The sequence below is a fragment of the Natrix helvetica genome, assembly GCF_964273705.1.
Source record: "Natrix helvetica genome assembly, chromosome: Z".
Classification (NCBI taxonomy): domain Eukaryota; kingdom Metazoa; phylum Chordata; class Lepidosauria; order Squamata; family Natricidae; genus Natrix; species Natrix helvetica.
In genome coordinates this window covers 102,390,751-102,418,458 of record NC_138554.1, presented here as the reverse complement: position 1 = coordinate 102,418,458, position 27,708 = coordinate 102,390,751, and the positions used below count along the sequence as shown (strand labels likewise).

Below are 27,708 nucleotides of genomic sequence, written 5' to 3'. Positions count from 1 at the left end.
AAGAGTTTGCCACCTGGTATAGTGGTATATTTGTCAACCAGGTGCGCTAGGGTAAAGCAGTGATCTAGTGTGGCACAGCCCGCTTTAAACCCAATTTGTTCAGCATCAATGATATTGGATTCCTCAACCCAAGTGAGGAGTCTGTGATGGAGGTATTTGGCATACAATTTCCCAATAATGGAGAGCAGGCTTATGGGGCGATAGTCAGCTGGGTTGTTTCTACTTCCTCATTTTAAAACCGGCACAATAATTGCTAAGCTCCAGGAGGAAGGTACTCTGCCAGAGGAATTAATATATGTAAAGAGTCTTGCCAAAAGAGGAATCCACCATTCAGGGTTGGATTTTAGCAGATCAGGGGGAATAGCATCAGGGCCAGGAGCTTTGCCTGACTTAAGTTCGGAGATAAACTCAGTGATCTCAGCATGGGTCACAGGTTGCCAGTCAGGGGCTACAGGAGACAGCTGTGGGTCAGGCACGATTGAACTTGCTGACGCCTGGTAAATTGCCAAGAAATGGTATTCCCAGTCTCTGTTAGAGATGCAGCATAGAGGGAGTTCCCGATGGCCCGGCAAAGAGCTGGCAGCAATTTGCCAAAATAATCGGGTGTCCTTCTGCTGGATAGAGAGGAGAAGTAAATCCCACTTCTCTCTCTCTTTAGCTTTCTTTTTCTTAGCAATTAATCCTTTGTACTCCCGCTTCAGGCGGTAGTAGTCCTCTGGTAGGCGTTGGTCCCCTCGGTTGCGGTAGAGCAGGTAAACCCGTTTAATCTGGTTCCTGAGCATCAAGCAATCTTTGTCAAACCAAGTATTACTTCGTGATTGATATAGACCACTTGGCCCACAGACAGCTCCAAGCTCCCTTTGGACACTGTTAATTAGTGATTCAAAGGCCAAGACTATCTCCAAGCCACTGCTTGCTAGTACCTGATTATACAAGTTGAGACACTCCGGAGATGATAAAAAGGAGTGAAACTTTTTTTCAATATTGGGAGACCATTTGATCCTCCTTGTGTACGAGGCCGCATAGGGGTCTAATATCTGAGGGATAATATCTAATATCCTATGGAGATGTATATTTGATAAAAGCTCAATGATTGTAACCAGGGGGTAGTGATCGCTCTGCGTAAGGCAATCCACATAAAAAGCATGGACTGCCTCTCTTAAGGGTCGAGATACCAGTACAAAATAAATAACACTACTCCCACGTAAGGAACTAAAAGTAAATTCGCCAGCCAGATCACCTAGGGTACTCCCATTAGTTATGTAGAATTGGGGCCCAACACAGATTTCAATGACTTATTCCAATTGATATTCCTGGTGTGAAAGTATTTACTTATGGGCAACTTACATTAACTACATTGTATGTAAATTATATTTGATTATAAGCTTTCTTGCTTCACATAGATTCATAAAGGTAATGCAAAAATGAACAGTAAAATCCTTGATTTTGTAATAGTGGCATTAAGATTTTCAAATACACAGGTTAATAAATTTTATGTGTTTATTTATTTTGTTACATTTAGTGCCTATTTTGCCATGGGGCTACTCTAGGCTGTTTACAGCAATAAAAAGGAAGAAAATGAAAGGAGTGTAAACAGAAGTAAAATAATAGAACATTAAAATAAACATTGAAAAAGGAACACAATTAGAATATATCAATAACCAAAAAGACAGGTGGGTGGACAGAAAAGAACAAGGACGGACGATGGAGTCTGCCATCTATCTTGCAGCTACCTCTGGTGTGGAATTCCATTTGGTTATCAGGAAACTGGCAAACACAGGTCTTCAGACTCTTGCAGAGGTTTAGGAGGGTAGGGACAGATCTTACTTTACAAGGTAAGGTGTTCCAAAGGGCAGGCACAGCAACAGAGAAGGGCTCTTCTTCTGAAACTTGGTAGTTGAGTTCTTTGACTGATGGGTCCTTTCTATTGACATGAGTAGGATGGGCTTGTCCTGGCAAGACAAGGTGGTTCATTAGGTAGCCTGGACCTATGCCATTAAGGGCTTTAAAGGTCATAACCAACACCTTGAACTACACTCAGAAGTAGACCCATAGCCAGTAAAGTTTGTGAAACAGAGATATATTATGGGCCTTCCTAGGAATTCCAAAGACTGCTTTCACTGCTGCACTTTGCACAAGCTGAAGCTTCTGAATGAACTTCAAGGGTAGTGCCATGTGGAGTGTATTGCAACAATCCAGGTGATAGATAAATAGAGCTTGAGTGCAGGGAGCCATGATCCAGGAATGGTTGAGACTTGTGCACAAACCAGAGCTGTGTATAATGTCTCCTGGTCATGACTGCTATCTGCACTTTGAGCAACATATGTGAGTTCAGGAAAACCACTAAGTTGCAAATTGGATCTTCATGGGATAGTGCAACCCTGTCTAACTAGAGATGACAAACACTCAAATCCTGAGGCTCGACGTGCCCAGTCTTGCTAGGATTCAGTCTAAGTCTTTAGTCCCTTGTTCAGATCCCTACAGTCTGTGGGCATCACAAGAGGGCAGATACGACATCACTCGGATTGCCATAGGTAGAGCTGATAATATTTCAACCCATGGTAATGAGTTAGTTCCGTATTTTAGTTGTTAATCCCCAACTCTATCATGCATTATCAATTGCTGTTAATTAAATCTAGATAGACAACTCCCAAAGACACAGGGTTGTTGTTGTTTTGCTTTCTATTTTTATATTATACAAGATGAAGAGGAAAAAAATATTTTCCTAGTTCATATGTCATTTTTTCTACTGCAGTTTCCTATTTGAGCCCAATATCTTTTTAACATAATCTTTGTGCTTAGAATGGTGCAATCTCTTGAACTGGAACTTCTAGATATTTACTTGTTCTTCCTGCCCAGTGTGAACAATTTGCTTGCTATGCTATGCACAAATTTCATAAAAATAGCAAACCTGTTCTGCATCAATATATCTTCAAAAACAGTGTATCATTATCAGTCCAACCAGATGCATATTTACAATGAAGAAAACCCCTTACATTCAATGCAGGGACTGGTATGCAGACTACAATTATATTTAAACACAAGAAAAACTGGAGAAAAATACACAATAAAGGATGCTATTTATAGTATCAATATACTAAAAATCAGTATGGATCAAATCAATGGAATCAAAATGCATACACTTTTAAAAAACAATTAACTAAGAACAATATTAGCATATATTTCAAACACTGTATCTTTGTTTAATCAGATATTCCTTCAGAAAGGATTGTTCACTTTTCTTTCCCTAATTTAAGGTACACTTCAATGCAACTTTCATCTCATCAGAATTTGAAATATTATAGTTGGAATTTCTCATAGAAGCAATTAACACAATCATGTGCTGCTCATATTAGCAGTTCTATTACATTAACAAATGGAAGAATCTCTTTAATTAATCTAGATAAGTATAATGCTTTATTTATTTCCAATAATTTTTCATCACTAAATTAGGTCTTTCCCAACAAGATCTTTAACCATCATCCTATATTTTTATACGTAAAATATACACTACAGTGAAACTATTTGAAATATGTAAAATGCTAAGCAAATTTTGATTAATGAGTGTTATTGCTATTCTTTGTACACGTATTAACAAAACAATATATAGTAATGCTTAGGTTACTCATATGCTTGCACAACAAGATTAGAAATAATTCCATATTGTTTTAAGAATTTTAGCCTCTGACTTAAAAGTATGTTCTGTAAATATATTACAAAGTCATACAAATTAGTTTTAAAAAATATACAGAGATACAAAATAAAATTCATTTAAAATAGCCATTTCATTTAGAATTATAGCTTGATATTTCTGACAGATTCAAACCATGTTAAGTCTCAAAGTGCTTTGTAACTTGAGACTATAGTAAGCAATTACGGTATGCCTGGAAAACCTGAAAGGCAGATAGCAAGGAAAAAATCCTATTGTTCCATTTCATTCCACCATTTTTCAAATTTTCCCTTCAATTTTTCAATGATTGGATTAGTACAACATGCTTACCTTAATTCCAAATCAATTCTTTTTCTGGATACTCATAATACACTGCATTTTTAAATAAGCAGCTGAGTTTGTGCAATAAAAAAGTAAGGTTAAAAGCCAAAATAAGCAGTGGCAAACTAATTGCAACATTTTGTCTAGAAAACTGTAGGGGCTGGTCCAAGGAGTCACTAGGAGTCAACACTGACTTAAAAGCACCAACCCACCCCCAAGCTTGTAACCAAGTTTAATTATGCAAATACAACAAAGAGATTTTTAACTTACCTATTATTAACTATGATATGTCAACCGAATCAACAAAAAGATAAACAAAGAATTCAATCTTGTCCTTCTATAATCTATATATAGATACAGCAGATATAGATACAGATGACAAATATTGATACAGCAGATGACAAAATCTGGTTGACCTTATCAAGTTAGGAAATAAATAATAAGTAGAAAATCATTTCCACAGTGTTGAATCCACTCATGGATACGTCCAATAATTCATCGAGCTGAATTCAAGCCCCCTTTTTTGTAATATTAAAAATGACTAGAAGTACTACAGCATAATTAGCACATTAGTGGCAGTATTCTTTTTAATAAAATGTTAAATGAGGTAAGATTATCATTTATACATTGAAATTTCAGATTAGTTTTCCATTTATTGTAGAATATTTTCCATTAAAAAAAGCTAATGGAGGCAAATAAAGAAGGCCCCTATGAATTCCAAAAGAAACTTTTTCTGAAGAAGCATTTGGCCTTAACATTGTCAACACAAGCCACAGTTTGACAAACGTAACAATGTCAGTTGAAATGGCAGGCAAATTCAGTCTCTAACTATTATGTTACTGTGTAATTTTTAAAAATGAAAAAAAGTAATTAATGTAACAATCATTGATAAGTTAATGGGCATTCATCTTTTTGATATCACTTGAATTTAATACTGAAAGCAAAACACAGAGTAAATCTTAACATAAAAAGCATTTATAAAACAATAGCTAGTTTGGAAACATAGGAATTAATTCAAACTGTTTTGTCACAATATATTTTCATTAATTACTGAGAACTATGAAAAAAATGGTATACAATGAATTTTGGATTTCCTATGTTTTAAATTTAAAAAAGCAAGCATTTATGTCATGCCAGTAAGCAGCTTTCATCTTGTCCGTGAACAAGAAAAAGAAAACAACTACTTAGAAATATGACCAATATTACACAATGCTGATAATGTTGTATAGCTAAAAAGCAGATGGGACAACCACACAGATATATGTTTCTAATTTGCTAGGAATGAACTGCCACTCCCCAAAAAGCCCATATACAGGTTGAGAGGCAAACAAGTATCATTAAATGCTCTAAATCAAGACAAACCTGTACACAATTACAGAAGGAGTTGGCTGTTATGCAATCAGCTAACAAGTAGTTGAATCAAAAAGGCTTCCTTGGATTTATATAGTCTTTACAATATCTCATGCTTAGCTCCCATTAAGAAAAATATTAAGTCAGTTTATAGAGAAACATGGCTCAGTGCCTAATTTCTATTGGAAATCAATAGCCAAGTTCATACTATATCCAAGGGAATATATTCAATTGATACATATAATGAAGTAGTGTGATTATCATAAAGCAGCTTCCCCAAATTTGTATCCAAACTCACTGGTTCTATATCCTAATTTCTTAAACTTGACAATTTTTAAGATATGTAGACTTGAACTCTTAGAATTTCCCAGCTAGCATGGCTGAAAGTTCAAATCCATACAACTTAAATTTGCCAAGCTGAGAAACACTTTTCTATGTGTTTGATTATGGGGACTGGAAATCCTGGGAACTGCAATCTTAACTATATTTATATAGAACTATAAACATATCTGGATCATAGGGCAACATATATACATGACTATACGTATCCTTGATAGAATTGGCAACAGAGCTCTATGACTCAATTTCTAGGAAAAAAATATTTTTTCTCTAGCAACATAACTTACTTCTTAACATCAGTATTGCATTTCCTCCCTTGAATACATTATTCTGCACTCTTTCAGAATTTTGTTCAAATCATGCAGCAATTGTGTTCTTTTGATAAATGTTTACTAACTAAATAGCTTTAAATAAAAATGAGGTAAAATTGGTGATGCTTGAAAATCAATGACTCAATTTTTTTCAAGTTAAAGGAATACATTTAGGAATTAATTTTCACAAAGATTCCAAATGTTCCTTGGTGAAAATGTTCCTGTTTAATATTCCTGTTTAATATTCTAAGAAGACTAGTTATAGAATATCTTTCTAAATTTGAAAATGAATGTTATTCTTCATCCAACATGGAGAAAGCACTGGCCCGAAGAACCTCCATGCAATTGACCAGGATTAGAGCTCCAGTTATTTCTCGCCATTGTTTGGTGACAGGGTTTTTCATTTTGTCCAAAGCTAAATGCAGATCTTGCAACATATCTCTGTAACTGTCTCCATGGTGAGCACTCCAGGTATAGAGAAAATCATAAGCTGGTTTCCACATCATCTGAAATGTAACAAAATCGAAAAACAGTTCAGTAATAAGTGAACTAAACAGCATACAAACTTGCAGTTAGATACTGAATTGTTTCTGCCCTCCAATTTTCATCTATATATTAAAGCATTTTCATATATATATATATATTAAAGCATATGGATATTAAAGCATTTTAGTTCCAAATATGGACACCGATCAATGTATGTTAAAAATTTTCCTACACAATTCAATTAGAGACGTTCTCCAAAATGAGTTCAGGATCTGTTTTCAGTTCCCTAGAGACAGAAACATAGAAACAATTTCATCTTGATACCTAAATTTTTATTCTCCTGAACCATTTAATGTGCTATTAACTTGGTTATACTTAAAGAGAGCTTTTAAATTGATTGTATAGCGCAAATTCTGACATTTCTAAGAAATAATTATTTTATTTTCTTTGTTTAAAACTTATATGAGACTTTAAAAATATTTGCAAATCACCCGAAGAAAACACTTCTTCGTAGTATATATAGAATTTTTTATACCTGTATCTGTAATTAAAATATCTTACTTTAAAAAGTGTGGACATTCTCTGCTATACTAGTATCAATATAACATCAGATAGGATATTATTCTGGCTTATGCAAACTTACATATTATGAGAAGCAAAAAGAACTACAAAATAAAGCTGTGACTATATTTTTGAACTAGAGTAATCCAAAATCCATGAGTGAATGGAACAAAAGATACTAGTTTCTTTATCTGTCATCCACTCATCTCGCTTTTAGGAATCTCTAGTTTAGCCACCTATTTTCTTCCCATATATTAACATATAGGACCCGTAAGGTGGAGAGAAATTTTTCCTCAGATGGGAAAGTCTGGTTTTGCATGCTCCCTGCATCCCACAGATGGGGCTTCATTTCGACCTGATTTTTGGCATGTCATGGACCAGTCCATGAATCAGGGGGTGGGGGACCGCTGATCTAGTACAATTGAAAACCAAGATTTCTTTTCAGGAGTACAGAGTGTATAAGGAAAGACAAATATGGAAAAGGGGAGAAACAGGCAATGCAAAACTGTATTTTCTTTATTATCAATTTAAACACATGAACCCATTCCCAATTCAGGGATATATAGTATAGGAGTATTTCAACATCTATAAGCATTTGAGAAAGTTAATTAACTATGATTTTTGTTCCTACATATTATATTGGCTAAAAATAGCACAGTCAAGTAGAAAAATATTTTCTAAATGCAGTCCAATTGTAGTGGTTTAACTACCTTAATATTCCTGTTGGAAAATTCTAAAATATAGGCGAGAACATAGCTTAAATATGCTATGTGCTATGCTTAGCGCAATAAGCTAAATAAGTGAGAGAATATATTCAGACATAAGCCGACTAAAACCAGCAAATGTAGTCTGCATTGATTGCAATTTCAAAACAAAAAGAGGTTAAATCAAAACACAATGTGGCAGGGATGCAGTGTATACACCCCACTGACATTGTGAATCATGCACAATTCCTGGCACTTGTTACAGCATAGATAACTATGATTAAGTTATCTTGTACTTTTGCTGATCCTTTATATTTTTATGATTTTATGGTCCTTTGATGCATTACACTTTATACTGACTTTTAAAATTGTTATTACTTTAGATAAACATCATTAAAAGTATAACAGATTCAAAATAAAAATTCTTCATAGATAATATTATACTAAGGGCAGCTCTAGCTATTTGACAGAATAATGGTTTATTGGTAACTACAATGACCAAAGTTATGAAATTATCAGTGGAAAGTGGATAGAATGTACACATAACAACTTCATGCATTCTTAAAATTAAACCATAATGCTTTTTACATAATGATTCAAATAACAGAATTATGCAGATATTATACCTGTATAAACTGACAGTTTAAGATTCAGTCCAGTACAAACATATATTTAATATGAAAGTCCAGGCTTAATCTGGATCCAAGCAAACCAGGAACTGAAAACAATTTTTTTATTTAAGCATTATTACAATTTAAAGTATATCTGCCACTGATGCTTTACTTTCCATCATAGAGCAAATGATTGGATTCAATATTTACATGCCACCTCAACTCTATGATTTTACATAAAGATTTTACACAGTAAAAGTTTGAATGCTAAGAATTATCTTAAATTTATACTAAAGCTGAAGAATTTTAAGAATTTCTACAAATATAGAAAACTGTAAAGAGAAGAAATAACACATTATATTCTAAGAATTAAATGAGAAGAGAGAAATTTTACATGAGGAAAAAAGAAAAATAATCGGGCTATCAAAATTAAAAATAGTCCTATTGTTCAAATTTAACCAATTTTACTTAAATCATCCATTTTGTCAGCCACATAGGACTTGTAGAGGTCAATCCTTTCAATCAGAGTAATGAGCAAAAAGCATTAAAAGTCTTTTGTCTGTTTGTAACCTTCAATTAGCCCAGGCAGTACATCATAGAGCAACGTTTTTTGAATTAAGGTACCTCAAATTAATTAAGTTAAAGAATATGTACAAAATCCAGAACATGTTAGTTCTGTGCAACTGAAATTTCAAGGATCTTCCTCAAGACTTTTAATCATAAAATTGTGGCCACTGCAGTTTTACCACATAATCATTATTTCCGGTACTCCTTGCCAGCTTCTCACAAATAGGGTCAATGGGGAAGCAAGCAGGAAATCTGAAGTCACTCTGGCTCCCACTGCTTTTCTGCCCACTTAGGGTCTTTGTATTTTTCTCTTTAGAAAGGGAAATATGTTTGAAAGGATGACCAAACAGGTCATGGATTACCTAGTAATTTCTAAAGTTAAAATTCAGGAGTATTTGATAGCTGTTTAAGATTGAAGAAAAGCAGTCTGAAGGAAATGTTATGCTCATTGTATACACAATGTACTCTCTTACCTCTATCTAAAGTGCTGGACAGTTTTTGTCTCTTTTCAATACTTGTTTTTATTTAAACACAGATACTGTTAATAGTGCGACCAAAATTTTACTGTATTGTAGATACTATAATAAAGGGATCAAGGAAACCTGTGAATTTACCATGGAATATCTCCTTCTCTCAAATTTCTCTTATACTGACGATGTTCAGAGATGGATTGTACCTTTTGTAGCAAATGAATACAAGAGAAACATTATAAGACTTACCTCTGGAGCAACTTCTCCATTTTTGTTATGATGAGGAGTTTCATAAGCATCAATTTGTTGTTTTGTAAGTCGTGCTAATTTTTCTGCCAACTCTCTCCAGTTCTTCCCAAGTTTTACCGCCGCAGTAAAAGTAACTGTATCCTGGGTAATACGGGCTACTAATCCTTGACAATCTAGCTTTAAAAGTGCCTGGAAGCACAAATGTGATGGTTATGTTTTAAAATATTTTAATAACAAATAATTACAGTACAATTATAATGTAACAGCTTGGATGCATAACTAAGGAAGAATTGTATCTTTTTACTGTATAGGAGTATTTTTTCTCATATTATTTATTAATCTTGGGTTCTTTAAAATAGAAAACTGGTCTAGAGTTTGAAAACAATTATTGCAAGATTTCAGGCAGTAGAACTATAAGGGTTTATCTCTTCCTCTCTCCACTTTCTGGACATATTGGAAAGCCGCAAACCAAGTGATTTCCAACGTTACTACTCCATTAACACAGAAAATAGCACTGTTATTATATAGACCTAACTCACAGCTTATAATTCATTAAAATACATTTGTGTGTTAGATCTAGATTATCCACACATGTGCAGGGAGAATCGTGTACCCTATGTACCTTTTTCCCCCTTCAATATAACCCTACAAGGTGGATTAAGGAGAAAAGAAGACCAAATAAGTTCTAAGTAATAAAGTGACGCTGGAAACTCAACATTAAGAAAACTAAGATCATGGCATCTAGCCCTCTCAATTCCTGGCAAATAGATGGGGAAGAAATGGAGGTAGTGACAGATTTTATTTTCCTGGGCTCCAAAATCATTGCAGATGGGGACTGCAGCCAAGAAATTAAAAGATGCTTGCCCCTGGAGATGAAAGCTATGGCAAATCTAGACAGCATACTAAAAAGCAGAGATGTCACCCTGCCAACAAAAGTGTGTATAGTCAGGCTATGATTTTCCCAATTGCAATCTATGGCTGTAAAGGCTGGACCATAAGAAAGGCTGAGCGCCAAAGAATTGAAGCCTTTGAACTATGGTGCAGAAGAGTCCTGTGAGTACCTTCAATGCAAGGTGATCAAACCGGTCAGTCTTAGAGGAGATCAACTCTGACTGCTCTTTAGAAGCCAGATCCTGAAGTTGAAATTCAAATACTTTGGCCACCTAATGAGAATGAAGAACTCACTGGAGAAGAGTCTAATGCTGGGAAAGACGGAGGGAAAAAGAAGAAGGGGATGACAGAGAATGAGGTGGCTGGATGGAGTCACAGAAGCAGTAGGTGTGAGCTTAAATTGACTCCAGAGGATGGTAGAGAACATGAAGGTCTGGAGGAACGTTGTCCATGGTGTTGCGATGGTTGAACATGACTTCGCAATTAACAACAATGTGGCTAGAGGCTAAGTTCAATCTGAATCTTCCCTCTCCCAGTCCAACGTGTTGATCAAATTGACTCACTTATTATTGGTTCCTATTGAACTCAGGATTGGGTAAACAAATTGGGGAAGGTATTTTCATAGTTTATTATACTGTTTGCATCTAAATCCCCAGGCCTGTCATCCAAACAAGAGTTGGATACCATGGTTTATACTCCATGTCACATCTTGTTTGACAGACACCAGGGATCATGGCTTGTATGCCATGACTAACTATGTTCTAATTATCCATTCCCATGGGTTGAGAGAAAAAGTAGGAGCAATTGAATCTTGCCAGCTATGATATGAAAACATTCCCAGTAATGTTTATTACAAATGTACTCATATTTTAAAATACTGCCATTTTTAAAACAAATATGATTTGGCTTCATTGTTCATCTATCTAATTTAAAAGGATGACATATTCTTAAAGAATAAAAGTTATGAAAGAAGAGATAGAATGTTTTTTCCTGTAAGCTATTGCTTATAACTCTAGAGAATTAATGAGACTTCCTTAGGTATCCCTTGACAATGAAAAAAGTCATGATTTGTTACTTTTAAGCTATATAGCTTTTGTAACTTTGCTAACAAGCACTGTGACACAGAAACAAGAAAAAAAAGGTTTTTTATTTCTATTGTAAAACTTGGCACTCTTCATTTCTTCTTCCTGGCTTCCTGATTTTTTTTCCTTCTGTCTCTCTTATAGTTATAAACTATTTATTAGGGATTTTACAAAACTCCAATTTTTCTAAAGATACATTTAATTCTAATATCTATATTAATATGATTATATTAAAATCTGGGAATGGCATAAGACATACAGAGATGTTCCTATAATAATTAAAATGGATTTAAATAAAGGAGAAAACAGAAAAGCACACAATCTTTTTGAAAGAAAGTATCTGGTGAGTCTTTGTTATTATGATGATGGTGAGGATAATGATGATTATAGTATTGGTAAATACTTTAATCCATATTTTCCCCACACAATTCAAAGCAAAACTATCCTATAACATGTGCTACGTTCAGATGAGACTTTATAAACAGACAAAATCCTCCCATTTATGTTCCAATGTTTTTTTTAACTATCAGATTCCATAAAATTCAACAAGGACAGAAAATCTATTGGGGCAAAATGAAGTTGTAGTTGAAACATCTGTGCAACTCCAGATTGCCAATGTTCCAACTACCTCTGCACATCATCTTAATTTTGTGAAGAAAGGTGCAAAATCAAATCTTATTTCACTTTATGTCAGTTCTCAAAGAATGTTCCAGGAATAATTTTTATATAACTGATACTTCTTATTCATCTAACGTGAAAGCCAGTTTGGTGTGGTGGTTTAAGGGACCAGCCTAGAAACCAGGAGCCCACGAATCCTAGTCCTGCACTTCAGGAATGAAGTTAGCTGGTACCTCTAGGCCAGTCACTCTCTCTCAGCCCTAGAAAGCAGGCAACAATGGCAACCACTTCTGACATATTGCCAAGAAATATGCCAGGAGTAAGAATTCCTAAATTCAAAGGATATACAGGTAGTCCTTATGTTACAAGAGTTTATTTAGTGACTGTTCAAAGTTACAATGGCACTGAAAAGTGACTTAGGACCATTTTTTACTGTTACAACCATTCCAACAGCCCCATGGTCACATGGTCAAAATTCAGATGGTTGGCATATTGTTCATATTTATGACCGTTGCTATGCCCCAAGATCATGTGATCATCTTTTTGCCTGACCTTCTGACAAACAAAGTCAATGGGGAAGCCAGATTCACTTAACAACCTGGTTACTAATTTATGAACTGCAGTGATTCACTTCACAACTGAGGCAAGAAAGGTTGTCAAATGGGGCAAAATTCACTTAACAAATGTCTCACTTAACAGTGCAAATTGGGCTCAATTGCAGTCGTTAAGTAAAGGACTACCTGTATATAAATTAAAGATATCTAATAAGAATTATTTTTTTACTGCTTTCTTTTACAGAGCATTCAAGGTATTAAGGATTATATGAAAAACCTTGATTAGATTCAAATTTGTAATTTGGAAAATTACAAATTACAATATTTTTTTTTCCTTTGAACCAAAGTGATTGAACATAGATTTCTAATCTATTCACAAAAAGTTTGCTATTATACATGAGACTAGCCAATTAATTTGCAGCTATTTGTAGGGAATCTGTGGCCCATGGGCCAGATTCAGCCTGCATGGTACTTAGCAAGGACCGACCCATGGTGCCTCTGCCAGCAAAACAGGTGGTCAAGAGAGCCCTCCCAGTACTCCCTGTACACGGTCCTCCCAGGCTGTTTTTGGCTGTGACGGCCTCCTGACATGTGTGGCCCACCAGGTGTCCATTTTTGGCCACGACGGCCTCCTACAGCCCTTTGCTAACAAAAATGGAGTCTCGATGGCCTACATTTTCACTGGCATAGGACTGCAGGAAGCCATCATGGCCAAACCGGAAACTTGACGAGTGACATCAAGCTGGCTAACCCCACTTAGCCACCCCACCCCCACCCTGATGCAGCCCTCAATGAAATAGATTTTGGCACCTCTGTACTAGCAGGTTAAGATTTTTTTAAAAAACGTCTTACACTGCAGAGGTAAATTCATTGGTTGTATATGAAATGTGATAGGAGAAGAACGAACAATGTATTATGAACTAAAGGAATAGAGAAAAGGGTAACAAGAAGTTTCTTTCATTTTCTGGCTCCTTCCTATAAGTGATGGAAGAGAATCCTTACTTAACTCATTCAGAGCTTCAAAGATGTACAAAATAGGAAATGACTGTACTTGAATTTAGATAACAATTCTCATTCACCCACTCAAAATGGAAAGTGATAGCACCCCTATCCTTCAAGCAAATGCAAAGAAGACATGGTCCAACACATTAGGTTAAGGACAGGGGTGGGTCGCTCCGGCATTACTGCCGGTTCGGTGCGTGCAAACACTTCTGCACATGTGCGCATCTGCTCATAAATAGGTCTGCACATGCGCAAAATGTTTAAAAATGAAAAAAAATGTCTGCAATGAAAGTTGTTCTGTACATGCGCAGAACTGAAATCAAGATGGTGGCACAGTAAGAAAACCGGTTCGGGAGTGTGGGAGCCCTGGATCACTGCCGGTTCCAGTGACCCAGGCCACCAAACCACTACTGGTCCGAACCAGTAGGAACCCACCACTGGTTAAGGAGATGCCTTATGTACTGAAACGTAACCGAATAGTTAAATGGCTAATATTGGAATTTGACAGGCAAATCCCCATCCAGTATCAAAAAGAAAAGAGAGACAGAAAAGACTGTAGCTGCTGTAGGTAACATGTAAAAGTTCAAAGGAAGAAGAATCCAAAACTAATTACAGGGGGAATTTTAGGGAATATACTTTTGTTAGCCATTGATACATTTAATGTTCTGGTTGGGTAACAGGTGCAATGAAATGGGTAATTGATTTATTTAATAGATTTGTTTATAAGATTTGTGTGGCCACCACCTTAAGAAACGCAATTCTGGATGGTTGATAACAGATACCTAAAACTAAACATTATGGACACTATAAAAGCAAAAAATAAAGGCAAAAGCAAATTTATTTGATCTTGCCAACATTACATTTTCCAGTTCCAACCTCACACTACTTCACTGTTTGAGGAAAGAAATAGCTCTTTACGGCCCACTAAAAAGGACTACTGTATTACAGAGAAAGCACACTAGATGGGAACAGTTCAGTGAGGGGACCTTAAATAGGCCTATCCTAACTGATCTTTGTAATGAGCAAATAGCCTGAGGCAGTGGAAGCCACAGATAACCTGGTCCCATGCCCTGCTGGGTTTTAAAGGTAATAACCAGCTGCTTAAATTGCACCTGGAAAAAAACTGGGAGCCAGTGCAGCTCACAATACAGAGCTGGGCAAATCAGTTGGTCAGAAGTTACAACTAGTCCACTTCATTCTGGAGCAGTTGTAACTTTTGGGTGGTCTTTAAGGCTGTAGCAGTGTGTTGCAGAGTATGTTGCAATAGTCCTGTCACGATGTTAAAAAGTTTTGCTAGGCCTGAACTGAATGAATTGACACTCAAGAGTTAAACTAAGAAAGAGTTATTGCGCAGGTCATAAAAGTTCTTATCTGAAAGTGATTTATTGCGCATGCGTTACACATTCCAAAATTCCTTTCTTCTTTGTCCGGCTGCCAAGCAGAGCTGGCAGACGGAGCTTTCATTATCAAAATGTAACAATTAGTTTATTTTACTTTTATTTACTTTTATTAAAGTTTGTTTGTTAATTAGAATACTTGTCGAAGACTTTTATTTATTTTCTTAATATCTCAAAAGATAAGCGGAAGGGAATCAGCCCGATCAATTGATCTCAGATATCAGGCGTTTTTTTCCCCTGACAACTTGGTATGCAGAGGTTGGTCAAATGATACCAGCTGAGATGGCTACAATTTATGGCTGTATTTTCCCTTCATGCTATCTAAAGATAACCAACTAAGCCTAATTAGCAATGTCGGAGAAAAAGAAAAAAAAGAAAAAGAAAGATGGGGCAAGCACAGACGGATCAGCTTCTTCTGACAAAGAATCCATTCCCTCAGACACAGAGGAACAACAAATTCCTTCAGGTGCCGAGCCAGATGTGGGGGAAGGAGCTACAGGACGCGACATCCACGAAACGAGGTCAGTGGTTCCTCCTTCTAAAATATCTCCAGGAGATTATGAATTTTTGGGGGCCAAGCCAAAACTTCCCACTCTGCCAGAGCCACTCCATTCCCAGACCCTCGCAGATTATCAAACGATTGATGAATGGCAACTGCCGGCAGAAAAAAAATCCTCCCACGCAGAAAGCAGATTTTATGAATTCCCCCCAGATGATGATGAAGAAATGCAAAGCTATCTTGATCAAATAGAACGTTTTGAAAAATATGCTAGGGACGCGAGAATGTGCTTTGAGGAGATAAAGCGAAGTAGGAGGAGCTCCCCCACTCCCAAAATGTCTGAGGACGCCATCTTGTCTTCAAAACAACAGCCTAAGACACACCCCACAGAGTTCATTGGTCAATTAGAACAAAGAGACATGTACACGTCACCGAGGTCACGTGGTCCCTTTGAGTCAACTGAACTTCCGCATACGTATAGACGACTGCAGCCAAAAAGTGAGGCTGCACTGCCATCTGCTGGCGGAGAAAAATTATTACAGCAAAAGATGATGCAGCTTCGTGACAGTTTTAAAGAATTAGCTATGAGTCCTTTAGAAGCCAAAATTTTGCCTCCAAAGGTTAAGTCTTCAACACCACCTGGTGGTGCCGAATCCTCCCTAGATGGAAAAAGGCAAAGCCAAAGGCGAATTCGAGGAAGCCAATTTGATGTAGCCACGCAAAGGTCAATGATGCAACCCCAGCATCCCCTGGTTCAACAACCAGCTTTGCAACCAGAACAACAAATTGTTCCGATGCACATTCCTCAGCAGGTATTCACAGTCACCCCCTTGACTGGTGAGTCCAAATTAAAGGAGTCAGGAGAGAATTATAAAGCCTGGGTCAGTGAAATTGCGCTCTTGCTTCGAAGAGAAGGCACACATTCCATGATTTTTAATCCTCCTCCTCAGCCCTGGACATCTGCAATGAGAGACCTCAAAAACAGAGCAATCACGACTTTGCTCATGTCAATGGAAATTGAGATCCAAGGTATCTTTCCACATGATGCAACTGCCCAAGAAATTTGGGCTATTTTGGAAGATTGCTACAGGCCCGTTTCAATTGAATCTTCATGTTTGCTCATGTCTGAGTTCCATGGTTCGAAGTTGAAACCTGGTGAACGAATTGGTGGACATTTGACCAAACTGAAAAGAATAAGAAGTGAATTGAGACAAAATGGCCATGTAATCGATGATATCCAAATGATTAGCATCATCATTAACTCATTGAATTATGAATGGAAAGATGCTGTTGCAAAGATTAACTACGTGCCTATTGCTCAACGCACAGTTAACCACGTTTGCAGACTTTTAGTGGAAGACGAAGCTATCAGGTTAGCTACACCACATCTGCAACGACCTCCAGCATCAAAGGCTCCAGCCAGACGTCCCTTCCGAGGAAGAGGCTACGCTCCAAGGATGCCAAAATGCTACACCTGCAACCGTGTGGGACATGACACCCGGGATTGTCCCCAACGAGTTCCAGCTCCCGCCACGTACCAGCCCAGAGGAACAGATTCCAGAGGCAGAGGTAGAGGCGGAAGACAAGGCCGTCGTGGTCCAAGGCGTGATTCACAAGCTCCACTTGTGACACTGGCCATAACCAACGTTCCACAACCTGATCCAAAGTTCGACAGACGTCTTTTGTGGACTTTAGATAGTGGAGCAGCTGTGCACGTTACCCACAGAAGGGAACTTTTCACAGAGATGGGTGAACCAGAGCCCGAGTATCGAGAACTGTATTCTTTCACCAACCACACTTGCAAGGTCATGGGAAAAGGAACTGTTTACATTGAAGAGCTCGATACACACATCCCTGATGTTTATTACATACCTTCAGCAACCAGTAATTTGCTTAGTCAAAGTCACTTGTCTAGAGATTTAAAGTTCCAGGTTCACCACCTCGAAAAAGCAAGTTACTTAGTTAAAGATGGAGATATTGTTGCTGAAACCATGCTGATTGGTGGTGTTTATTACTTAAAGCCAAAGCCTAAAGGGCAAGCACAGGCAAGTATGCAAACTCCAAAAAGGCACAACGCAGACCCAGAGAGAGTTGTCCCAGAGAGAGAAAATGTTACTGTGCCAAAGGCTCCTAAAGCCAACAAACAAAGAAAACAGAAACAGATTGCTCAGAGCAAGCCTGAGGGTCCTCATGAAATTGTTAATGTTGAGAATTCACTAACTGGTAAACCTTTGCATTCCAGGTGTATTCACAAGTGGCACAGAAGATTGGGACATGCCAGTTTCCGTGTTCTTAGAAAGATGCCGGAGTTCGCAAAAGGTTTGGATCTAAAGGGGTGTAAGGTGTTTTTGGATTGTGCGGTTTGCAAAAAGGCTAAATCCAAGGCGGCTGCAATTCCCAAACACGCTACACGCCTGTCAACACGCATTTTTGATTTGGTACACACTGACATAGTGGGTCCTTTCCCACCAACACTTGGTGGCAGAAAGTATTTTTTAACAATTGTAGATAATCATTCTAGATATGGATTTGTATATCCTATGAGAGAGAAATCTGAGACCTTTCAGATCTTTAAAGACTTTGCAGCGTTTGTTTCTACACAATACCAAGTTCGCATCGCCAGAATCCAGAGTGACCGTGGTGCAGAATTCATGTCTCAGCGTTTCCAGGACTGGATGCGTAAGAATGGAATTCTTCATCAGACATCTGCTCCATATACACCGGCTCATAACGGAGTCGTAGAAAGAAGACAAGGGGTTCTACAAACAATGATGCGTTGTCTTCTAGAAGATGCCAATCTCAGTAACGCATACTGGGGTGAAGCAATCAAATATGCAAATTACATTGTCAACCGTACTTGGAGCAGTGTAATCAATCAAACTCCTTTCTACATGCTGTATGGCTACAAGCCTGATCTCAAGAACCTCCATATTTTTGGTTCATATGCTATGGTGAACACTCCCTTAAGTCAAAGAAGAAAGGGAGGTATAGTAGCAAAGAGACTAAGATTTATGGGTATTGATGATAATTCAAAATGGTACAAATTCATTGATACTAAACATGTGATTGTCATTTCACAATCTGCTAATTTTGAGGAAGACATTGACTGGTCCAGGATTCATTCCAATGATCCTGAAGTTTATTTTCCTAGAGATGGTGTTCCAGATGCCACGCAGCCTGATGGCAATTCGCAGGCAGATATTCCTTCTACCAGTTCTTCACAAACTGATGTTCCGTCTTCGCAAGCCGCGGATGCTTATGCTAGCGACGAACGTGAGGACGAGGATGATGATGAAGAAGAAGAAGAAGACTGGTCTGTTGCTCCTAGACGCTCCAAGAGGGCCACAAAAGGAATCCCTCCACAACGTTATTCATGGCAACTGACAAAGTCACCATTACCTTTGATTTGCAACGTTACTCTTCCTCCAGAGACATTCACACAAATCAAACAGCTTCCTGATTCAGAACAAGACAAGTGGTATGATGCAATGCAGGATGAAATGGACAGTTTAAAGAAACTTAATGTATTCACACCTGCAAAACCTCCAGCAAACAAGAAAGTCATTGGCACCCGATGGGTCTACAGAATCAAGAAGAAACCGAATGGTGAGTCTTTATACAAAGCCAGACTGGTAGCTCAGGGTTTCGCTCAACGTTATCCTGAGGACTACACAAACACTTACTCACCAACAGTCAGAACTGAAAGTGTAAAAATTGCCTTAACCACTGCAACTATTCTTGGTTTAGAAGTTTTTCAATTTGATGTGGACACAGCTTATCTACATGCAGACCTAGATGAAGAGATCTACGTGAGAAGCCCTCCAGGATTCCGAAAGCAAGAAGGGGATACCTGGTTCCTGAACAAAAGTCTTTATGGTCTGAAACAGTCAGGTTTAATGTGGTATTTATGTCTTACTGACAAACTAAATTCAATGGGCTTTATTAAGTCCGAAACTGATGAATGCATGTTCACAAAAAGATCTAACAATGCATATGAGATAATTCTTGTTTATGTTGATGATATTGTTTATATTGGTCCAAATAAGAAAATGAGTGAGATTTTTGCTAAAAGTTTGCAGAGATACTTCACACTAAAATCTTTAGGACACATTAGCACTTATTTAGGTGTTCAAATTGAAAAGACACAGAAGGGGTTTAGTCTTTCACAAGAAGAGAAAATTGACCACATTCTACATCATTGCAACATAAAAGATGCTAGCACAACAAAGACACCCATGCAAACAGATTTTCACAACTTAACACATGAACCAAGTCCTGAGTTCGAGGATCAAACACTTTATCGTTCAGTCATTGGTTCACTATTATACATTAGTAGTTGGACCAGACCTGACATCGCACTTAGTGTTAATCTTTTATCACGACACGTAGGTAAGGCAACACAATTTCATTGGTCATGCATTAAGAAGTTGTTGAAATACCTAAAACACACTAAACACATGAAGTTATTGCTAGAACCAACACACGCTGATCAACCAAAGTTGATTTGTTTTGCTGATTCCGACTGGGCGAGCGACAAGAAGTCACGCAAAAGCACTTCTGGTTACATGATGTTCCTAAATGGTTGTCCTGTTTACTGGCAAGTGAGAAAACAGAGTTTTGTTTCATGTTCATCTACTGAAGCTGAATATGCTTGTGTTTCAGATGCTTGTAATTCTCTAACGTGGTTTGATGCTTTGATCACAGATATCTGGACACGTCCGATTCGACCAATCACCGTGATGGAAGATAATGTATCTGTGGTTTATATTTCTGAGTCACATTTTACAGGTTCTAGGTCCAGACACATTGACATTCGTTATCAAAACACAAAGCAATTAGTTAAGCAAGGTTTTGTTAAATTGCAATATGTTTCTACACATGATCAGATCGCAGACATGCTTAACAAACCACTCGCCGCAAATCAACACGAGTATCTGCGAAAGAAGATGTGCCTTAATTGATGATTTGATGACGTCAGCCCAGACTAGCAAAAGAAGGGGTGTCACAATGTTAAAAAGTTTTGCTAGGCCTGAACTGAATGAATTGACACTCAAGAGTTAAACTAAGAAAGAGTTATTGCGCAGGTCATAAAAGTTCTTATCTGAAAGTGATTTATTGCGCATGCGTTACACATTCCAAAATTCCTTTCTTCTTTGTCCGGCTGCCAAGCAGAGCTGGCAGACGGAGCTTTCATTATCAAAATGTAACAATTAGTTTATTTTACTTTTATTTACTTTTATTAAAGTTTGTTTGTTAATTAGAATACTTGTCGAAGACTTTTATTTATTTTCTTAATATCTCAAAAGATATGCGGAAGGGAATCAGCCCGATCCATTGATCTCAGATATCAGGCGTTTTTTTCCCCTGACAAGTCCAGTGATGCCTAACCTTTTTGTCCTCAGGTGCTGAAAGCATGCATGCGTGTGACAGCACGCACTCACGTGCCCACACCCATAATGCAATGCGCACGCAACACCCCCACACATGCCAAGCTCCCCATGTTGGACACCCCTGTGCTCCCCCATACCCCATTTTGGGCCCAGCAGGGCTCCCTGGAGTCTCCTGGGACCAAAAAAGGGCTGTGGAGGGGGCATGCGTCCCCCACAGTTCCCTTGCATGTGTGTGCGACCCCCCAGACTTCCCCACACACATGCACGCACATCTCCTGCATGCATAGCAGAGACCTGAAAATCAGTTGGCTGGCAGGAGGCATGCACGCATGCATGGTGGACCTGGATGACAGTTCACATGCCTACACAGCAGGCTCCATGTGCCACGCATGTCATAGGTTTGCCATCACAGCAATAGTCCAACTAGGCAGTGACCATGAGTCCAAAATATATTGAAGTGCGAACTCAGTTCCTGTCTGTAACTTCTTAAAGTACTTATTTCTTTTCCTGGGATTGTATAATGCAGTTGCTTTAAGCACTGCAAGAAAGTGCTAAATTCACCATCTGATGCTATATACCCATTGTCATCACCTGTTTAGCCGGAAGTCCAATTTGATTTAATGCTAGATGTGAATATATGTGTTGGAGGAATGGCGGGTTAAAAAAGACAAGGAAATACTAGTATTTTCATATTCAGCTGTGTTTAAACAACTTCATTATAATCCAAACAAACCTATAAACACAGATGGTGAAAATGAAGTACCAAGCCAGAAGACTCTTAAGTTGCATTCCAGCTGCTGCTCATCCAAGACAATCTTTCAAATTTAAAACTATCATTGCTATCAACTCTCAGCCTCTGGGGTACAATAGGAAGGCAATATCATAACAAATCTCATTATGTCTTATTTGCTTCTACTTATCTGACAGCAGTACTTACCACAGAGAGTTCATATAGGAATCGTCTTGTGCTTCGCTGAGCATGGCAAATTTCTTTAAGTTTCTTCATAATATACGCTACTTTTTCAGACTCTTTTTCAACTTGTAATGCATTTAAATCATACCGGGACAAATCTGAAAATTGAAGAGCATCAGCCAAAACTTTCCAATCATTTAGGTTCTCTGATACTGTGGATAAGATTGTTGAATAGATATAAGTCAATTTTTTAAAAGGCAATGCAATCTGTTCAAGGAGGCTGCTGGTCATGATTTCACTATCCTCAACATCAATAGTTTGGTTTTCAGTTATCACTTTAATATTTTTGCAGTGTACAAGTCCAACTTTTCTTCTAAGAACTCCTACATACCATTCTTTAATTTTTGTTTGTCCAATGGCTTTGACCTTATCTTCTCCAAGTATTCCTATTGTATCGCCTTTAAAATATTCTAGTAAATAATCAATTTTATTTTGGCGTAACACTGTTTTGAGTGCTGTACCATAGCGGGTAATATTTAAAACCTTGTCTTGAAAAGTAGGGTATTTTATGGTGGGCAATAATAATAAGGGTGCAGATTTTACTTCCTTGCGTTTTTCAATTCGGTTTGGCTTGTTAGTTACACCCACTAATAACTTAGGAGGTGGTTCAGGTGTTGTAATGTAAAACTGGCACACCAAGTTATTTTCTGGGGCTTTGATTTGAACACGGAAGACAAAAATATGTATCTTCCTATTGCAGATTATAGAAAATGGAAAATGACGGTGAATTACTCCACCACCTCCTTTCAACTTTTCTTCTTTAATTTCTTTCCTTTGTTCTTCTGTCTTCACTTCAAAATCTGAATCACAGGAGACAACAGAAATGCTGAGATCTTGCGGTTTCTCCAATACAAATGTGTGCTTCCCCCATAACTGGAAAATAACTGGGGGCAAGCTCTTTCCTCCCCTTTTAATGTCACATACTGTTAGTTTCTCAGGAACATAGTTGTGATCAAACAAAGCAAAAACAACAGTGAAAGATGGATGGATATGTTTTGGTCCATAAATCCCAACTGAAAGTTTTCTGTGGATATATTCCCAAACACTTACAAGAGAATTAACTGTGTTTGTTTGAGCTACAACAATGATATACATTAAGTGACTAAGGTCTGTTAGTTTCACTTGTACAGTATCTTTATAAATGTAACAATTGTGTATTTTTTCAAATGGCCCTTCCTTATTGCAACTACACAGACAAACAATTTCAGTCATTACCTGACTAAAAGGATCCTTTTTTATTTCAGCTGCAATTTTCATCTCTAATAAAATAGCCTCAGTAGTATTAAGGTTGCTCAAGGTAAGTTCAATCAAAGGGGTCAGGGTGGTTGAAAACTCATCATTGAGGGATGGTGGAGAATCAAGGATTGCCTGCAGGCCAACTTCTTGGAATTCTCCAAGTGCCACATGACCTTCAGGGAAATGAACAGCAATATCTGAGTCGGGAAGCTGTACTGAACCACCTTCATAATTCACTTTGCAGACTATATGGTTTTCTATAGATTGTGTCTGTGCCCATCCAGGACCTTGATTTATCACATTCAAATCCAGGCAAGATCGGGCCAGTTGTCGTTGATTCAACCAAGCTGTCTTGTAGGCCTCACGTTGATTCTGAAATGCTTCCGTTTCTGGCGGTAGGATATAATTGGATGGTTCTGTATTAGAAAATTCACACCGTACATCTATAATATCCAAAAGATCTGAAACACTTCTAGATTTTGCAGATCTTTTAGAAGGTTTGCGACAAAAGAGATATTCGATATTTAATTCATCTCCCGATGAAGCAGCAGAATCCCTACCATTTGAATCTCTAAAAAATAAATCTGGATCTTCTTTCAAGATAGATACCCGTCTATTGTTTTTTTCTTTGTTGCATGATTCAGCTATGTCATCTAAAAATGGATTAGATGCTGACAGTTCCTTCCAAAATGGATTTGTCTTAAATCCACCAGGGGCAACTTGCTTAAATTCTCCAGTCCAGTGTGATTTAAGATGCAATTCATTTTCCTTATTGCCTGTTTTTTGGGATGAGAGAGAAAAAGAGAAATGAAAATTCTCATTGAATTTATTTAAATATACCTAGAATAAATGGAAGAAAACAAGTATACATTTATCCACCCAACTCATTTTTAACTAAGAATTTATGTGTCCATCTGGAAAATGAAGATTTTCTTAAGGTTCTATTTAAATTTTAAATACAAAAATATTAAATGTAGTGTGGCCATTGTTCAGTAGTTATTTTGAAAGAACTTACTCCTCCCAGACTGATTGTGAAATAACAATTGAGCAAGTATAGAATATGGTTCTACCTTTTCCTAGGAGTAAAATCCCCTAGAATACAATTGGACTAAATCAGAATAAATGGTTAATATTTTTACGATAAAATTGTTATCTTCTTCAAATTGGAGTAGGTTTCAAGCTTCTTCAATGGCCAATGAGACGGTCTATAACAGTGATGGCGAACCTATGGCACGCGTGCCACAGGTGGCACGCGGAGCCATTTGTCAGGGCACGCGAGGCGCTGCCCTGTCAGCTGGCCAGCGTGCATGTGCGTGCTGGCCAGCTGAGTTCACTCTTTTTTAAAGCCATTTTTTGCCCTCCCCAGGCTCCAGAGGCTTTATAGGAGCCTGGGGAGGGCGAAAACAGCCTCCCCTGCCCCCCCCAGAAGCCCTCCGGAGGCGTCAGGGAAGCCTCCGGACAGTCCCTGAAGCCTTCGGAGCGCTCAAAACGACCCTTCCGGTTTGCTTGGAGGGTCATTTTGAACGCTCTGAAGGCTTCAGGGACTGTCCGGAGGCTTCCCTGAAGCCTTCGGAATGCTTAAAACGACCCTCCAAGCAAACCGGAAGTGACTTCCGGTTTGCTCGGAGAGTTGTTTTGAGCGCTCCGAAGGTGTCAGGGACTGTCCAGAGGCTTCACTGATGCCTCCGGACGGCATCCGGGGGGGGGTGGGGGACGCTGTTTTCGCCCTCCCCAGGCTCCTATAAAGCCTCTGGGGAGGGTGAAAAAAGCATGTAAAAATAGGAGGGGAAGCGCCTGTAGTGCGGGGTCACGCATTGCATTATGGGTGCGGCACGCCCGCACACAACCCCCTGCGCTCCCCCCACTTATGACACGCGAGCCAAAAAAGGTTCACCATCGCTGGTCTATAAATACTGATGAGTGTTATCTACTCTGATGCCTAACAGTTTATTTGATCAAGTTCCACTAAGCAAAGCTCTCGGTTACTATAAAAATGCACTGTTGTAGCCTTGAGGTATATATTACTGATGGTGAGATAGCACTAACAATAAGATAAAGGTTCCACTCACACATATGTGCTAGTAATTTCCGGTTCTAGGGGGCAGTGCTCATCTCCGCTTCAAAGCCGAAGAACCAGCCCTGTCTGAATACGTCTCTGTGGTCATGTGGCCGGCATGACTAAATGCCAAAGGCACATGGAATACTGTTACCTTCCCTCCAAAAGTGGTTCTTATTTTTCTACTTGCATTTTTAGGGAGGGAGGGAGAGAGAGAAGGAAGGAAGAAAAAAGAATCCACTTGCCCTTTTGGAAAAATCATCTTTGAGACAACCATGACCTGGATGATTGGCAATCTCCATAGACATATGACCTTGTTCCGAAGTTTTGACATCTGCACATATTCCCATGGGCACATTAGGGGTGGGTTTCAAATTTTTTTGCTACCAGTTCGGTGGACGTGGCTAGGGGTGTCAGGCCTGTAGTTATGTTCTTTTTAGGATCTTTGGCCTGCCACACTTTCTTATAATTTTCTATGCTGTTTCAATAGTGTAGTAGTTGGGAGGGGAGAATAGAAAGGAGTAGGATTGTAGAATGGATTGTTGACATTCTTTTGTAGAAGCCAAGGTCATCTTTTGTCTCCGCACATCGACACCTGGCCGGAAGAAGATGGGTGTACATGCCAGCGTGGAAGATGATGATTGGAACATGTGATGGATTTGTGGGTGTGGGGAGAGATCATGAACTTTATACTGGGTGAACTTACAGGATGTAATTCAGAGTTGAAATTTCCATAGCCGTACTAACATGCCTACGGAATAAATTGCACCTTAAAGGATGTTTTGCCTTGGACAATGATTTATTTCTGCATGGTATTTAGAACCCTATCATTATTTCAACTCTCTACTTTAAAATAATTCACTAGCTCCCTCCCCCTATCAAGGGGGAAGGGCTGGTGATGGAAGATCTGGTGATGGGGTCTTGGCATTCCCAATGCTGACTGGGACAGCGTAAATATCAGCGAAGAATAAATGAGAAGCTTTTGGTGATAAGAAGCTGAGTGCGGAACTTCAAAGGCAATGGAATGCTGCTTCCAGTTTAATTGCATCAAGAGGAATGCAGGAGGAGACACGACAAGACGAAGGAAGGTCGCAGAATACTTCTTCAGGAAATTTGTGAGTGCATGCTCCCCCTCCTTCCCCCCAGCTTGGAAACAAGGCTTGGGAAAAAAAAAACTAGAACAGAGGTTTGGGCTCCTTCCAGACGGGAATAAATGAAATGGCTTGTCACCCTGCAATTAGCTGGGAGAAAGATTCCCTTTCAAAATGGGAATTTCAAAGGAGGCAGGAAGAAGGAATTTTTCCAGCATCTGTCACTTGCAAGCCACCACAAATGGGGCTGCAACCAGTAAATGAAGCAAATTGGGCAGTAAATTGGGCTTTCCTCCCAGGACTTGGATGGAAGAGATGCTACTTACCAACTCCTTTGCCATCAGCATGGGGAAATGCTCCAAGCCAGCAGAGGGCACCTACTTGGCCCATAACTTATCCAAGCCAGCAAAGGGCACCTACTTGGCCCATAACTCCTCCAAGCCAGCAGGAGGGTCCTTGGCACGTAAAACCCCCTAGCCAGCCATCATTGGTTGAGCTGCAACCTGTAAAGCAGGCAACCCCGGGATGGGTCTTAACCCCAGGTCATGGATGGGAGGGATGACAGTGGGCACCTGCCCTCCCTCAGCAGATGGCACCATGGCAGAAAGCTGGGCAGTGGCCAACCGAGGGATTGACCTCCCCACCGGTTCCAGTCTCCCCTGCAGGGCCCAAAAAGGTTCTTACCAGACCTTCCTACAGAGAAGAATTCTCCATGGAAGAAGGGATTACCAAACAGAGGCCTGCAGTGTGGATGGCGGGAGAATGTGTGCCTGCAAGGCCCCAAGTGGTTCTTACCCCACCTTCCTACAGAGTAGCAATCACCAACATGGAAGAAGGGATTACCAAAGCCAGGCCTGCAAGATGGGAAGCGGGACAAGGTGCATCTGCAATGCCCCAAAAGGTTCTTACTCCACCTTCCTACAGAGAAGCAATCTCCACCATGGAAGAAGGGTTTACCAAGGGGGCAGCTGCAAGTTGGAGAGCAAGGCAGTGTGATGAAACGGTTTCTAAGTTTAGAGATGTAACTAGGTTCCATTCCTTGTGGGGGCCAATTAAATGCCACCATTGTTGTCAACTTGGCCACAGAGCGTCAGAGTGTTTGGCTCCAGCCCCAATGCCACAAACGTGTGCACCAACCACCACGGCGGTAAAGAGAGGGTCCCAGATGCCACCACAGAAGAGTCATCTGGGCCAACAACCTCTGGAAGAGGATCCCCAACTTAAGGTGAGGAAGTGTCCTACCAAGGGGGAGGCCTCGGAAGAGGAAAAGGGCAGACAAT

The 27,708-nt window shown here is 38.9% G+C and overlaps 1 protein-coding gene across 2 annotated transcripts in view; it reads right to left on the bottom strand.

Annotated features, from left to right (window-relative positions):
• Positions 1 to 1,486: 1,486 nt before the first annotated feature.
• The window catches only part of MACC1 (MET transcriptional regulator MACC1), a 40,325-nt gene continuing 14,103 nt past the window's right edge, over positions 1,487 to 27,708 (bottom strand). For both annotated transcript variants that reach the window (XM_081932231.1, XM_081932230.1), the window contains exons 3-5: positions 22,010 to 24,057; positions 9,640 to 9,828; positions 1,487 to 6,497 (exon numbers count right to left, since the gene is read on the bottom strand). In XM_081932231.1, coding sequence (XP_081788357.1) covers positions 6,285 to 6,497; positions 9,640 to 9,828; positions 22,010 to 24,057 — 2,450 coding nt within the window. In that variant the 3' untranslated portion in view covers positions 1,487 to 6,284. The remainder of the gene's footprint in view (positions 6,498 to 9,639; positions 9,829 to 22,009; positions 24,058 to 27,708) is intronic.